This window comes from Wolffia australiana, chromosome 9 (genome assembly GCF_029677425.1).
Source record: "Wolffia australiana isolate 7733 chromosome 9, ASM2967742v1".
Lineage (NCBI taxonomy): Eukaryota > Viridiplantae > Streptophyta > Magnoliopsida > Alismatales > Araceae > Wolffia > Wolffia australiana.
In genome coordinates this window covers 6,262,594-6,277,314 of record NC_135843.1, presented here as the reverse complement: position 1 = coordinate 6,277,314, position 14,721 = coordinate 6,262,594, and the positions used below count along the sequence as shown (strand labels likewise).

At 49.4% G+C, this 14,721-nt stretch overlaps 1 protein-coding gene across 1 annotated transcript in view; it reads right to left on the bottom strand.

Annotated features, from left to right (window-relative positions):
• The window catches only part of LOC144707377 (uncharacterized), a 31,126-nt gene extending 18,403 nt beyond the window's left edge, over positions 1-12,723 (bottom strand). Inside the window, exons 1-3 of the mRNA XM_078580481.1 lie at positions 11,068-12,723; positions 10,807-10,875; positions 9,538-10,361 (exon numbers count right to left, since the gene is read on the bottom strand). Of these exons, the coding sequence (XP_078436607.1) occupies positions 9,538-10,361; positions 10,807-10,875; positions 11,068-12,723 (2,549 nt within the window). The remainder of the gene's footprint in view (positions 1-9,537; positions 10,362-10,806; positions 10,876-11,067) is intronic.
• Between the last annotated feature and the right edge of the window lie 1,998 nt (positions 12,724-14,721).

Genomic DNA, 14,721 nt, shown 5'->3' with positions numbered 1-14,721 from the left:
AGCAGCCGATAAAAACATGAACCTATGTACACTGATATGTGCTATCCTTAGACAGTTAGGTATGCACTACACACCAACATCACCACAGTTCAAGCTGAAAAACTCCCTCTATCTCTGGTGACACTTTTATCACACCTGTGTGATCATGATGCAATGCTTAATTGTCATCAATCATGCAAGGAGTCGTCTGAGATCCCACCTGTTGCAAAACAAACGCAGACCACCTCCAATTCCAGTCCGGGCAAATTTAAATCTGAAAACAATCAATGTATTCATGGAGATTTTGGCAGGAACAATGAACATGGATCAAGAAGATCCAACAACACTCAAAATAGAAGACCTCCACCTATGTACCAGATTTTCTCTTAAACTAAATATGGCGCCCTAGAATGTTATGAAAGTTCCAACAAAACCTCTACCCCACAACATCCAATAGCACCTCTGACATCCATTTTAGACACCATCACAACTTATCTGATCAACCACTTGCCATCTCCACTTCTCACTCATGAATCTCCCCTCGAATGTCTCCATCGAGGTAAACTTGAGGTATTCTCACTTAAAACTTTTGGTTGCCTTTGTTTTCCGAACTCAAAAGCTTATGCAAGAAATAAGCCATCTCCTCGTTGCAATCAGAAAGTGTTCCTTGGATATAGTCCACACGGCCGCATATATTGATGCATGTCTCTCATCTCAGGTAAGAATTTTGTTTTGCTCAATGTTCGTTATGATGAACACACCCATCCATTTTGTGAGTTCTATTTGGTCCCCGTACCCTCATATTCTTCACCGAACTCTGGAGGCATTCTCCGTGCGTGGCCTCTACCAGCCTCTTCACCAATGACAACTACTTGCTTTCAGACTCTATCCTTCGCTCAGTCACTCTTATCGTCACCCCTCCCTCTCTCACCCGTCGGTGAGCTGTGAATCCCTCCCTTGCCCGTCGATGATAGAGACAACATTACGACCCCATCACCCTCTCTGCTCTTGCCTTCCACCTCACCAACCACCTCGATACCCTCCCCGCAAAATAGACCCACCCGAACCATTATTGTTGTTTATGCTTCTATTCAGCCCGTTACCTTGCACACTTCTCCCCTATGCGTCCAAGTGTCTAGAATATCCATCCAACCCACCTCCTGTGCTGTTGCTGTTCAACGCACGCCATGACATCAAGCTATGTTTGACAAATATCGGGTTCTTCTTTGCAACAACACCTGGGAGCTTGGTCCTCATTATCCATCTTTCTAGATATTGAACGCATATGATCTTGATGATCAGAAGATCAATAGCAATCTTCTAGAAGAAAAGTAGCTTGCCAGAGGTACCGAATAAAGAGAACTTCAGTCTCTTCTGTTTTTCAGGAAAGGACAACCGCACGATCGAAGGCGATGAAGCAGGACCGCACAATGGATTGAGTTATGTGAAAAATGATTCGTCCAAGTGGAAGGACATTTTTGAATCTGTGTTTGATGAAATGTGTACAAGAGTATCAGAATGTTCACTGAAGTTTTTCATGAAAGTATTTCATTTTTTTGTTATCTTGCTCTCATTGTCTCTGAGCTCGGATCTTGTGAGGTTGTTCCTTGTTCACTATGCATGACTTAAAAAGTGGTGTCAGAGCTGTTCTGATTCGAAGGAGCCTTGAAGATGCCGAGGAAAGAAGTGACATCAACAACAACTGATAAGGAAGGCTGAGCTGAAGCTGAGGCACCAATAATTCCTTCTAAAGGTCAGTTTCCATCTCTATTATTGTCCAAGACCAATTACAGACAATGGGAAATGAGAAGGGAGGTTCCTCTTGACGCAAATGGACTTTGGGATGTGGTTTCTAGCAAGGAAATGAATAGGAGAAAGATTGCCTAGCCTTGTTTAAAATTCTCTCAGCCATTCATGGAGATGCCATGGATCAGTTGGACACAAAGAAGTTGGCAAAAGAGAATTGGGAGATTCTGAAGACTTCAAATTTTGGAGTAGAAAGAGTCATACAGTCCAGGGGGCAAGGTTTGAGAAGCTTTCAATGAAGAAAGATGAAAGCGTAGGAGATTTCTCTCACAGGTTCACTAAAGTGGTGGGAGAGCTGAGGAGTCTTGGAGAAGGGCTACCTAAAAGAGAAGTTGTGGGTAAACTTCTCAGAGCTAGACCATCAAGGTATGATGCTTCGAATCTCTCTCTCTTGAGCAGTTTGGTGATTTAAGCATTATGACCGCAGAAGAAGTGATTGGTTATCTGAAAGTTCTTGAGCTAAGTCTGAATGAACGAGAATCTTTAGAAGAAGAGCAAACACTCTTGACCAGAGCATTGGAGAAGGCCAAGAAAGACAACCTTGGTCAGAGTTCTTCAAGTCGAAGTCGTGGCAAAGGAAGAGGACGGAACTCTGGAAGAGGATGTTGAAGAAACAGCTCAGAATCTCATGAAAATGAGGACAGAAGAGTTTGTGAAAAGTAAAAGATAAAATGTTTTAAATGTCAAAAATATGGGCACTTCAAAAGCGAATGTCGTACGGATAAGAAGAAGGAAGAGAATGCCAATCTAGCTGCAGCAGGAGGAAAAGATGAATCTGCTCTACTGATGGCATTCTTTGATGAAATAGAGCATATTCTGCTATAAGGGTTTCATGGAGATGTGTGGTCTTCAATCCTGTGGTATCTCAGCACAGGAGCAACCTCACCCATGACAGTTAATAAGAAATGTTTGAATTACCTGGATAGTACCAAGATAGGTACAGTTTGTTTCGGAGATGGGTCAGTAATTCAGTATGAAGGGACGGGTAAAATTGATGTAGAAAGTGAAAGTGGAAATATTCTTCACTTGGATAAGGTGTTATAGACACTTAACTTGAAGGTTAACATACTCAGCCTTGGAGTATTTGATGACAAGGAATATCAAATCAGCTTTAAGAATGTAACTTTTCATGTCTACGACACTTCAGGAGCATTTCTAACAAAAGTAAGCAAAACACCAGGTAAACTCTATCCCATTAATTTCTGAATTATAGAAAACTTTCTACTTTTTGAGGCAAAAAGAGGAGCTTCCATGTGGAATCAAAGACTCTGTCACTACAGCTACCATACATTGCACACTATGTCGAAAGAGAAGATGGTCTGTGGGCTACCAGTTATCACCCTTCCAGAAGAGTTATGCAAAAGCTGTATCATTAGGAAGCAAGTTCGAAAGCCATTCCCAATCTGTGGAGATAAAATATATCAGAAGCCATTAGAGCTGGTTTATACAGAAATGTGTGGACCAATTTCTCTAGTGTCATTAGGAGGAAACAGGTATTTCTTCCTAATTGTTGATGATTCCTCGGAGTTCATATGTGTTTCCATGTCGAAGAATAAGTCAGATGCTTTTGGAGCTTTTATAGATTTTAAAGCACTAGAAGAAAACGAGAAAGATACCAAGATGAAATGTCTGAGAACAGATAGAGGTGGAGAATTTTTGTCAGAATAGTTCAAATATTTTTGTGATGCAGAAAGAATGAAACGGCAGCTCACTGCACCAGATACTCCTCAACACAACAGATTAGTAGAAGGAAAAAATAGGACTATTATGTCCTTTGTACGAAGCATGCTCAAAGAAAAGAAGCTTCCTCTTAAATTATGGGATAAAGATGTTAGCACGTGTGTATATGTGCTGAATCGTTCTTCAAGAAAACACATAGAAGGAATGACACCTTATGAGAAGTGGATGGGGAAGAAACCCAATATCAAACACCCGAGGGTGTTTGGATCGATTGCCTATGGGAAGAATATTCGTGGACACTTGAAGAAGCTCGATGATCAAAGTCAATCAACTATCTTCATTGGCTATGAGACTAGAAACAAAGCTTACAGATGTTATGATCCTTTATCTTTAAATGTTTTGATAAGCAAGGATATCAAATTTGAAGAAGACAAAGCTTGGGACTGGAATAGCGATGAAGATTCCAGCAAAATTGGTAAATTTGGACTTCAGAGTTCACCAAGAAATTTGATTGATACTGAGTTACTTGAAGATACACACAGTTCTGCAGAACCATTCATGGAAGACAGTACTCAAAGCAAATCCAGTCAGCAGACTGGAAGTTCCATCTTAGAATCTCCAAGAGGGCTGAGAGATCTTTAAGAAATTTGTGAAAGAACATCGCCTGTGACAGAAGCCGTTGAAGACTGTTTTTTGGTCAGAGAGGAGCCAGCAAACTATGATGAAGCCATTAGAGATCCATGCTAGCAAGCCGCCATGGAAGTAGAAATGAAGACCATTCTAAAGAATGAGACTTGGGAGCCAGTAAATCTTCCAAGAAAATGTAAACCCATCGGACTAAAATGGGTATACAGGATCAAGAAGAATGAAGAAGGCACAGTTATAAGGCACAAAGATTGATTGGTGGTCAAGGGTTACTCTCAAAAACCAGGCATTGACTACGATGAAATTTTTGCCCCGATTGCAAGATTTGACTCAGTCAGATTCATAGTTGCCTTGGTTGCTCGAGGAAATGGGGTTATTCATCATCTTGATATGAAATCTGCATTTCTGAATGGTGATACTCAGGAGGCGATTTATGTTAAACAGCCGGAAGGAATCATCATCAGAGGTAAAGAAGAATGTGTGCTGAAGCTCCAAAAAGCTCTATATCGGCTTAAGCAATCCCCACGATCTTGGTATTTCAGGTTGGACAAAACTCTATCCAGCATTGGTTTCAAAAGAAGCAGCTTAGAATATGCACTCTAATTAAAACATGTAGAAGATTACAGTTTACTTGTGGGAGTTTATATTGACAATCTTATCATTAATGGATCAAAGAAATCTGAAATAAAGAAATTCAAAAGCCAAATGGAGAAGCAGTTTGATATGAGTGACCTCGGATTGCTGTCCTCAAATCTAGGAATCAAAGTCAAGCAAGGATGATGTAGGACCATCCAGACGGCACTAAGCCCGGATGTCTCCAACCACGACGAGCTGCTCGCGCCGATGCTCGCGACCCGTAGTTTAAGTACTCCGCATAAAGCATCTTATCTTCCCTTTTATTTGTTTTGTCTTTTCGTTATTGGATTTCATGGACTGGGCCGGTGTTTGGCCTTGTCCTTGTCCTGTTTCTTTATTTTCATTTTTTATTTTGAACTATAAGGAGAGGCCGAACTACGTCTCGGGATGGTTCGGCCTCCCCACGTTCTCACTTGGCACCTACCCTCATTATATAAGGGGATAGCATGCCCAAGTGAAAGTTTGAGTCATTTGTTGAAGAAACGTTTCCAACTCTTGTCTCCACCATATCGTCGTTAGCGTGTAGAGAGGGTTGGCTATCCTCGCCCACGTCGAGACCACTCCATGGTTAGAGCCCGCGTCGTCACGTCGTGATCACTCCGTGGCGTTGTGTTTCAACAACCCGTCGAGATCACTCCGGGTTGCTTAAAGATTCAAGAAGTCATTCTTTTCTTGAAGCCAAGCAGCCCTTGATAACACCCTAATTTCTGTCTTTATTTTATGTTATTAGCACAATTTTATGCGTTTAAAGAGCTTAAAATGGGGTTGTTATCATATATATACATGAAAATAGTGTTTCAAGTGATTTCTGATTTTTCCCAAAGTTTCTGTTAATTCTATGAATTTTAAAGGATTTGTTGAAGCTCGAAATAAATATTTTTGAATGAGAATGGCAAATTTAATATTTAATCTTGACATTTATCAGCATGGGGATGAATCAGTGAATTTTTTCTAAATTTTTAGGATTTTTCTGAGATTTATTTGAAGAGGAAATGTATTTATTCCAAGGAAAAATGGTATATTTATAAGATAAAAAAAAATATTTTTATCATTGTTGAACATTGAAGGGCCGATTTGCAAAGTTTCGTTGCAAAAAGACCCTGAAAACAGCTCTCGGTCGCCACTGCAGGCGTAAAGATGTAATTTAAAAGCTTACAGGGTTTTATTCCAAATACTTTATTTAATGTTTGAATGCTTTAGGAAAAACGTGGAGGAGAGAGAGTGCGCAAAGGGTATATGCGCAATTATTTCTGGGCGGCGTCCACTTGCCATTTCGTGTTTTGTAAAGGGTTTTGCCGAACAAAACGCCTAAGGGCTTCTTGTGCGTCGACGTGGCGAAAGCGTGGCCGTCGGATAAAAATCCAACGGTACTTGCGCATACGTCAGCTGCAGGAGGTAAGTTCACCGCCCGCGCGGTGCGTACAACGCGCACGCACAGGCGGTGACGTGGCACCTGCAGATTCATCTGCGCTGGTAGAGACGCAATGCCACGTGTGATGCGAAACGACTACGGCCGGGATCGAGCGGCGCGTCTCGCGTCACAAGTGAGAATGATGATATGATATGACTTGTCGAAATTTGGAATTGAATTTATAAACGAGCAGATAAGACGCGGGTGAGTAAGCATCTTAGATTGGGACGATCTACAAGGTAGAACGATCCAGAGATCGGACTCCCGTTGACCCGCAGAATCTACTAGACGACTAGGACGCAAGGGGCGTCTAACGGCCCTGGAGAGTTCGATATTTAATCAATCAGAGACAATCCGTTTACCTCCAAAGAGTCCTGCTCTCGACGTCGGTGGCTAGGCCTATTTCGATGTTCGTTCCGGAGATCTTGGCAGAGGACGGGATAGCGGACGACGGGACTGCAAGCAGTAATGATACTGGATTAAGAGGGAGAGGAGACGAGATTTGACCTTGAGTCGTGTAGTCCACAGCGGTTCGGCAGGGCGGTGATGACCGAGCGTGGGATTGGCGAGGCCACGGCGCGCGGTCAGATCACGGCGGCGCGCGAGCGTTCACGGTGCTGGCGGAGTTGCGGCGCGTCGCGGGTTGCGCGCGCGTCGCTGGCTGCGCGCGTCGCGGGGTTGCGGCGCGGCGAGGGACCACGGCGTGGACGGGCAGCGAGGATGCGGGGCCACGGCGCGGGTTGGACCTGTGATGCTAGGCGGGTCGGCGGTGCAGAGAGGATTCACGGTGAGTGGACAGGGCCGCGGTGTAGGATTGGCCGCGGTGCGTAGCAGGGGCCGCGGGGCGGCGCGAACCCGCGACACAGGCGGGGCGGCAGCGCGGGACGAGGTCACGGCGTGGGCAGGGCCAGATTGGTGCGGGACGGCGGTGCGGCACAGTACCGCAAGACGAGGCAGATTTGCGGCGCGAGCTCGTTGTAGCGGTGCGAGACAGGGGCCGCGGCGCGGCGGTGCGGCGGCACCGATCGGTGCGGCCGTGCGGGACCGAGTCGCGACGGTGATGCGGGCGCGGTGATGGGGTCGGGGGGGGCGGAGATAGGTGATCGGAAAGAGGAGCTGCGAAGCAGCGTTGGGGCGTGGTTGGGAGGTGCAAGAAGCGGTAGGGCGAGGAATGGGGAATCAAGAAGGATGAGGGTATGGTTCAAGACAATGGAGGATGGAGGGGAATGGTCAAGAACGTTGAGGGTGAAGAAGAAGATTCAAGAAACGATAGAGAAGGGTGGGGGATGGTCAAGAACGATGAGGGTGAAGGAGAAGGTTCAAGAAACGATGGAAAAGGGTGGGGGATGGTCAAGAACGTGGCAGAAGATGATCAATAAGGAGGGGAAGGAAGGGGGGGGGGGGAATGGAAGGGGCAATGGCAAGAGAAATCAAGAACCTTGCGAGGCCGGTTCTTGATGGTCATGGGCGTTCCTTTCCAACGGAGGCAGATGTCCCGATGCAGCGCGGTGCCGTCGTCGTCTCGAACCTTGAGGGCGCCCAGAGTGATCTCGATGGGTGCTCTCTCGATTCTTGATCACGACAGCTTCTTGAAAATCTTTAACGTACTGGAGTGATCTCGACGGCACGGTTGAACACGCAACGCCCGGAGTGATCTCGACGGACAGGACGTGGGCTCTACTCTTCGGAGTGGCCTCAACGAAGAGATGGGGCTAGCCAAACCCCCTACTCTACAACTACGATAAGGGGGAAGATTCTTGAAACACTTTTCAATTCAAAAACTTCCAAGTAGTCCCTTGGGCATGCCCTCCCCTTATATAGGGAGGAGGGGTGCCAAGGAGACGTGGGGAGAGGTTGAACCGTCATGAGACGTGGTTCGACCTCTCCTTACAAATTCAAAATACAATCTTAAAATAAAACAAAAGACGAGGATGGGCCCTACGATATTGGCCCAATCCCATAATTCGAAATGAAAAGAAATACACATAAGAAAAGCGTAAATTGTTCGAACCTACCCGGAGTACTTAAACCCCGGGTTGCGGACGTCGGCAAGAGCTGTCCGACGTGGCTGTTGGCGTGTCGTCATCAGTCGTCCGGCAGGTGTCGTTGTCGTCGTCAGGCTGTCGTTGGCAAGATGGTCCTCCATCATCCTCCCGGGGTGGGAGGAGCTCAACTCCGGCGAGCGAAGCTCCGCAAGGTCATCCAGCGGCTGCAGCAGGTCCGGCCGAAGTCGTCGGAAGTCGTCCTCGGAGATCCATGTATCATCGGAATATGGGCGCCCCTGCCAATGGACTAGAAAAGTGCGGCCAACTCGCTCCCCCTCAGCGTTAAGTACCTCCTGCAGTACCGTTTCTATCGCGTCGTGCCGTACAAGGGTTGGAAACGGGGAGGTAGCGGGTGAACTCTCACTCTCTTTGCTACTAAGGCTCGACTGGCTGTGAGGCTCGATGATGGGTGGCGAGGGTTGGTAGCGGGATAAGTCACTGACATTAAACGTTGAACTAATCCCCCAAGTTGGCGGGATGCTCATGACATAGGCTTTGTCGTTGATCCGTTGGGCTATCGGGAAAGGCCCGGCGCTACGAGCATGGAGCTTCGTAGCGACCCAAGGAGAGTACCTCTCGGGCCTCAATCTGACCAGGACCAGTTCTCCCTCGGAGAACGTCACAGACCTACGACTCTTATCTGCCTTAGACTTATACTGCTCGTTCATTGATGATATGCGTGAATGAATGTCATGATGCATGTTTCTAATATACTCGGCAAATTCTAATGCATTATCTGAAATTCTATGTTTTTTGTGCAATGGTATGAGGTCAAGGGGCCTACGCGGTAGTTGACCATAGATGATCTCGAATGGCACCTTGCCCGTAGTGCGGTTCACCGAGTAATTGTAAGCAAATTCTGCTCGAGGCAGAACCTGATCCCATGCAGCGACATGGACGCCAACAATGGATCTCAATAAGTTACCAAGGCTGCGATTCACAACCTTGGTCTGACCATCCGTCTGAGGATGATAGGCTGATGAGAATTTAAGTTGTGTGCCCATGAGAACCCACAACGTCTTCCAAAAGTAACTAGTGAATATAACGTCTCGGTCAGAGACGATAGTCTTTGGTACGCCATGTAGCTTGACGACGTGGTCAAAGAAGAGTCGGGCGATCCTCGATGCATCGAAGGTTTTCGAGCACGGAAGGAAATGAGCCATCTTCGAAAAACGATCGACCACGACAATGATGGAGTCGTGACGCCGGATTGTCTTAGGTAACCCTAAGACAAAATCTAAGCTGACATCTTCCCAAGGCTGATCGGGAACTGGAAGGGGAGTATATAACCCGGTATTTTGCTTTGTGAGTTTGGCACGAGAACACGTAAGGCACCGTGATATGAATCTCCCGACATCTCGCTTGAGAGATGGCCAGTAGAACTTCTCTTCAAGGGCTTGGATGGTCTTCATGACTCCAAAGTGGCCACTTAGCCCTCCCGCGTGGACTTCATGAATCAAGAAGTCTCTTAGAGACGTGCGTGGGATGCATAGTCTCTTCCCGTTGAAGAGATAGCCGTCCTCGAGGAAGTAATCTCTCGACCGATTAGGCGAGGCATCTGTGATGGAGGAATAGAGGGATGAGAAATCGGGGCAGTCCGTGTAATCCTCCTTCATCTTTTCAAAACCTAAGACCTGGGTCGTCATGATGCTTAGTACGGTGGGTCGCCGACTAAGGGCGTCGGCGACTACGTTGTCCTTGCCCTTCTTGTGGCGGATGACGAAGGTGAAGTCTTGTAGGTAAGTGATCCACCGTGCGTGGCGATCGCTGACCTTCTTCTGGTCGTGTAAGTGACGTAGAGCTTCGTGATCCGAGAAGAGGACAAATTCCTTTGGCAGCAGGTAGTGGCGCCAGTGGCGGAGTGTCTGTACTAAGGCATAGAACTCCCGATCGTAATTGTCATAACGCTTCCTCGTGTCATTCAGCTTCTCGCTGAAATACTCAATCGGGTGGCCTCGTTGACTAAGGACACCGCCAATGCCAACTCCTGACGCGTCGCAGGCGACCTCGAAGACGTCACTAAAATCCGGTAATTTCAGGACCGGGGCCTCCGTCATGAGTTTCTTCAAAAGTTCAAAAGCCTGGTCGGCCATGCCGGTCCACTCGAATTTGTCGCTCTTGAGGATGTCTGTAATAGGGGGCGTTGATGCCACTAAAACCTGGTATGAAACGTCGATAAAAGGTCGCCAATCCGATGAAGCTCCGTACATCGTGTATGCTCTTCAGCTTAGGCCACGCGACTATGGCCTCGACTTTGGCTGGGTCGACGGCCACTCCTTGTGCTGATAGGATAAAACCGAGGAAGGAGACCTCGGTCGTGAAGAATGAGCACTTCTTTGGGTGTGCATATAACTTCTCATGACGTAGTGACTCGCACACGTGCCTAAGGTGCTGGGCGTGCTCCGTCCTAGTCTTACTATAGACTAGGATGTCGTCAAAATAGACGATGACCAATCGTCAGATGAATGGCCTAAGCACCTCATTCATCAATCTCTAGAAGGTGCTTGGTGCATTGGACAACCCAAAGGGCATCACGTTCCACTCAAATAGTCCGTCTTTGATCTTGAATGCCGTCTTCCACTCGTTTCCTGGTCGGATTCGGACCTGGTGATAGCCACTCCGTAAGTCTACCTTGGAGAAGATAGACGCGCCGACCATCTCGTCGAATAAATCCTGTACTCGCGGGATCGGAAAACGGTATTTTACCGTGATTTTGTTGATGGCCCGTGAGTCACAACACATCCTCCAAGTGCCATCCTTCTTGGGAGCGAGCAGTGCCGGAACGGCGCAAGGGCTGAGGCTCTCCCTGATCAGGCTCCTCGCTAGGAGCTCCTTCACCTGCGAATATAACTCCTCGTACTGAACTGGGTCCATCCGGTAGTGTGGCAGGTTTGGGAGGGTAGCTCCGGGAACTAAATCAATGGCATGCTGGATATGTCGGAGAGGTGGGAGCTCGCTAGGGAGCTCGGCCGGAAACACATCACCATACTCCTCAAGGAGTTGGACGACTTCCGAGGGCGGAACGTCATGATCTGGCATGGTGGGTCCATCGGCTAAGGCGACTGCATAACAAACCGGTGGCGGGTCGTCGCCGTCCTCCAGCTCCCGTCGGAAGATCAAGCCATTGGTGACAATGGCAGTAGGAGTGGGGCACGGGGCCGCGGGTGCCGATCGCGTGGGTAACGAGGGTATCCGCACCGAGGGATACCAAACGAGTCGGCGTCCACCGTAGATGAACGAGCAAGTGTTTGCTTGTCCGGATAGCTGCACGTCGTGGTCAAATAGCCACGGTCTGCCCAAGATGATGCTACCAATTTTCATTGGTAGGACGTCGCATAGGACCCTCTCGTCGTAAGTACTCATATTTAGCGGCACATAGCATTGCATCTTAACCGGTATGGTCGATGCGTCAATCCACGAAACCTGGTACGGCGTCGGATGAGGAATCAAGGGTAATCCTAGGCGGGTCGCCGTATCCTTTGAAATCCCGTTGATGCAGCTCCCACTGTCGACCATCAGTTTGTAGGTACGTCCTCCAATCTTGACGTATGTGTGAAAGATCGACGTTCGCTGCGCAACGTCGACTGGTCGAGTAGCCACAGTGGTAGCGGAGGAAGTGGAACCCACTCGCGGTGTGCTAGTGGATCCCCCAATCTCTCGAGCGTCCACGGTGGCGACGGGGTAGGTAGCGGTAGGAGCGATCGGCGTGATCTGGATGTACCCTAGGGGATCATCCAGCTCATCACCATCGGGGTCATCGCCCGGATACTCGTCGACCTCAAGGTAGTCGTCCTGGTTGTCTTCGGCGGGTTGCCCGTGCATGTCCATGATCATAAGTGACGGGCAATCACTACGACGGTGTCCGAACCCCTTGCACTTAAAGCACTGCATGGGCTCTCTGGGGGCGTTCGGAGCTCGAGCCGTAGATAGGGCCGACGAGGTGGCCGGTGTCGGTACTGGGGCGGTAGTTGGCACGGTCGGTGCGGTTGGAGTCGGGGTGGTACTGGTCGTCCTGGGCGCAGATCCGTAGTTCCGAGTCCAAGTGGTGTGTGACGGGGCTGCTGAGATCGCTGATGATGCTGGTCGAGGAGTAGGTAGCGCGGCGGCGGCGATACTCTCGGTGCTAAACTCGTTGCTTTCAATGAGACTGTACGCTAAGTCGACCGTAGCCGGGTTCTGTTCCAAGACTCGGGTGCCCAAGTCCTGCCGTAACCCGTGAATAAAGAAGGCGATCTGGATTTGTGGGCTGTCCACAAATTTGCATCGCATTCTGTACTCCTCGAACTCTACGATGTACTCAGAGACCTTGCGTTTTCCTTGACGCAAGTTCATCCAGCACAGCATCAGGTGCATCATGTACAGCTTAGGGACGTATTTGTTCGTAAGCTTACGTGACATCTCAGCCCAAGTGAAGGGCGGATCTCGGCGCTGTCGTGCGGCTTCCTTCTCGTTCTTCCAAAAGATTTTGGCCTGCCCTCCAAGCCGTGCTTCGGCGTACTCAACACATAGATCGCCGTCCATCTTGTACCACTAGAAGTAACTCTCCAAGTCCGACTCCCAATCAGTGTAATCTTTCGGGTTTCGGGACCCATCGAAAATGGGGACTTCCAAGCGGACGCTATTCTGTATCATCGCTCGGTGTGCCTCACGTCGTCGTTCATGCTCATCGTCGTGACGGCGCGCAGGAAGGTGGCGGGGAGCACCTCGGGGATGATCATAGTCATGTTGATCCTCATAACGGTAGTCGTCTCGTCGAGGCGGGGCAGGTCGGTGTCGTCTCTCATCGTGGTACTCATCACGATGGTGGTGTCTTGGGGGAGATGCATATCGTGGTGGGTATCCATCATCCCGATGATGTGGATGATCAGGATATCGGGGATATCGATGATCATCATCCGAGTATGGGTCTCGTCGAGGTAGTGGGTCATACTCGGGGCCGTGCCTCGATGGAGCTCGGGGAGGATCTGGGGCATCCCGGTAACGATCCGGCACGTGGACGGGCGCGGCACTATGGTGCGGTGGATAGGCGGAGTTACCACCGTAAGCGACGGCGTTCGGACGTCGGACGGGTGGTGGGTCCTGCGGACTCCCCGGGCGGGATGTGTAATGAGGTGCATTGCGCACCAGGATGCGGTTGGGGTTGTGGGCCCCAACGACACGAGGGTCGCGCTGCTGTCTGCCGTGGCCTCCTACGGGAAAAGCGCGCCTATCCTGAGGATAGGGATAATCATCATGATGTCCGGGGTCTCGCCTCTCATCCGGTAGTGGGGAGCGGCATCGGTCGTTGCGGTGTTCATCATAACCCTGGACTGGGCTTCTCCGGCGGACTCCACGGTAGTGATCCCTAGGTGGGGATCGTCGGCGGTCCACTCGTTCCTTCGGGTAGGCGTAGGCAGTCGGTGGTGCCTCGGGATAACGTGGCGGCTGGTCCTGGACGGGTGGGTCCCTCATGGGAGCCTTACCTGGTCGTTGGTTCACCTCAAGAGCCATGGGCTCGTCATAATGCTCAGTCGCCGTGACCCTACGGATAGGGACAGCAACGGAGGAATGCCGGTCTTCGGAAGATCGGTGCGCCGTGGGTGCCGGTTCAGCTCCGTCGTTCGAGTCCCGAGGGGCGGGACCTCGAGATAGGGGAGGAGGAACATATGCCTCCTCCGGATCCAGGGGTTCATCCGGTGACTGTTCGCTAAAGGGATTCTCGAGACGAGGATCCCCCATGACGGGATCGTATTCACGATCCTCGTCTCTATCAAGGTATTCGGTGTCCCGACATTGGGCTCGCGTGCAAACCATTCTATGATCAACCATTCACGTCCTAAAAATGTTCTAGGGGTGTGCACGTGATGGATGAGATGCTATGACGTGTAATATGCGAATGGATTTTCAAAGTATGATGTGCGCAATATATCAAAGCGTAAAAAATATTCAACCGACCGTGTTAAGCAAGAGCTAACACGACCGGCTCTGATACCAATATGATGTGAAACGACTACGGCCGGGATCGAGCGGCGCGTCTCGCGTCACAAGTGAGAATGATGATATGATATGACTTGTCGAAATTTGGAATTGAATTTATAAACGAGCAGATAAGACGCGGGTGAGTAAGCGTCATAGATTGGGACGATCTACGGGGTAGAACGATCCAGGGATCGGACTCCCGTTGACCCGCAGAATCTACTAGACGACTAGGACGGGAGGGGCGTCTAACGGCCCTGGAGAGTTCGATATTTAATCAATCAGAGACAATCCGTTTACCTCCAAAGAGTCCTGCTCTCGACGTCGGTGGCTAGGCCTATTTCGATGTTCGTTCCGGAGATCTTGGCAGAGGACGCGATAGCGGACGACGGGACTGCAAGCAGTAATGATACTGGATTAAGAGGGAGAGGAGACGAGATTTGACCTTGAGTCGTGTAGTCCACGGCGGTTCGGCAGGGCGGTGATGACCGAGCGTGGGATTGACGAGGCCACGGCGCGCGGTCGGATCGCAGCGGCGCGCGAGCGTTCACGGTGCTGGCGGAG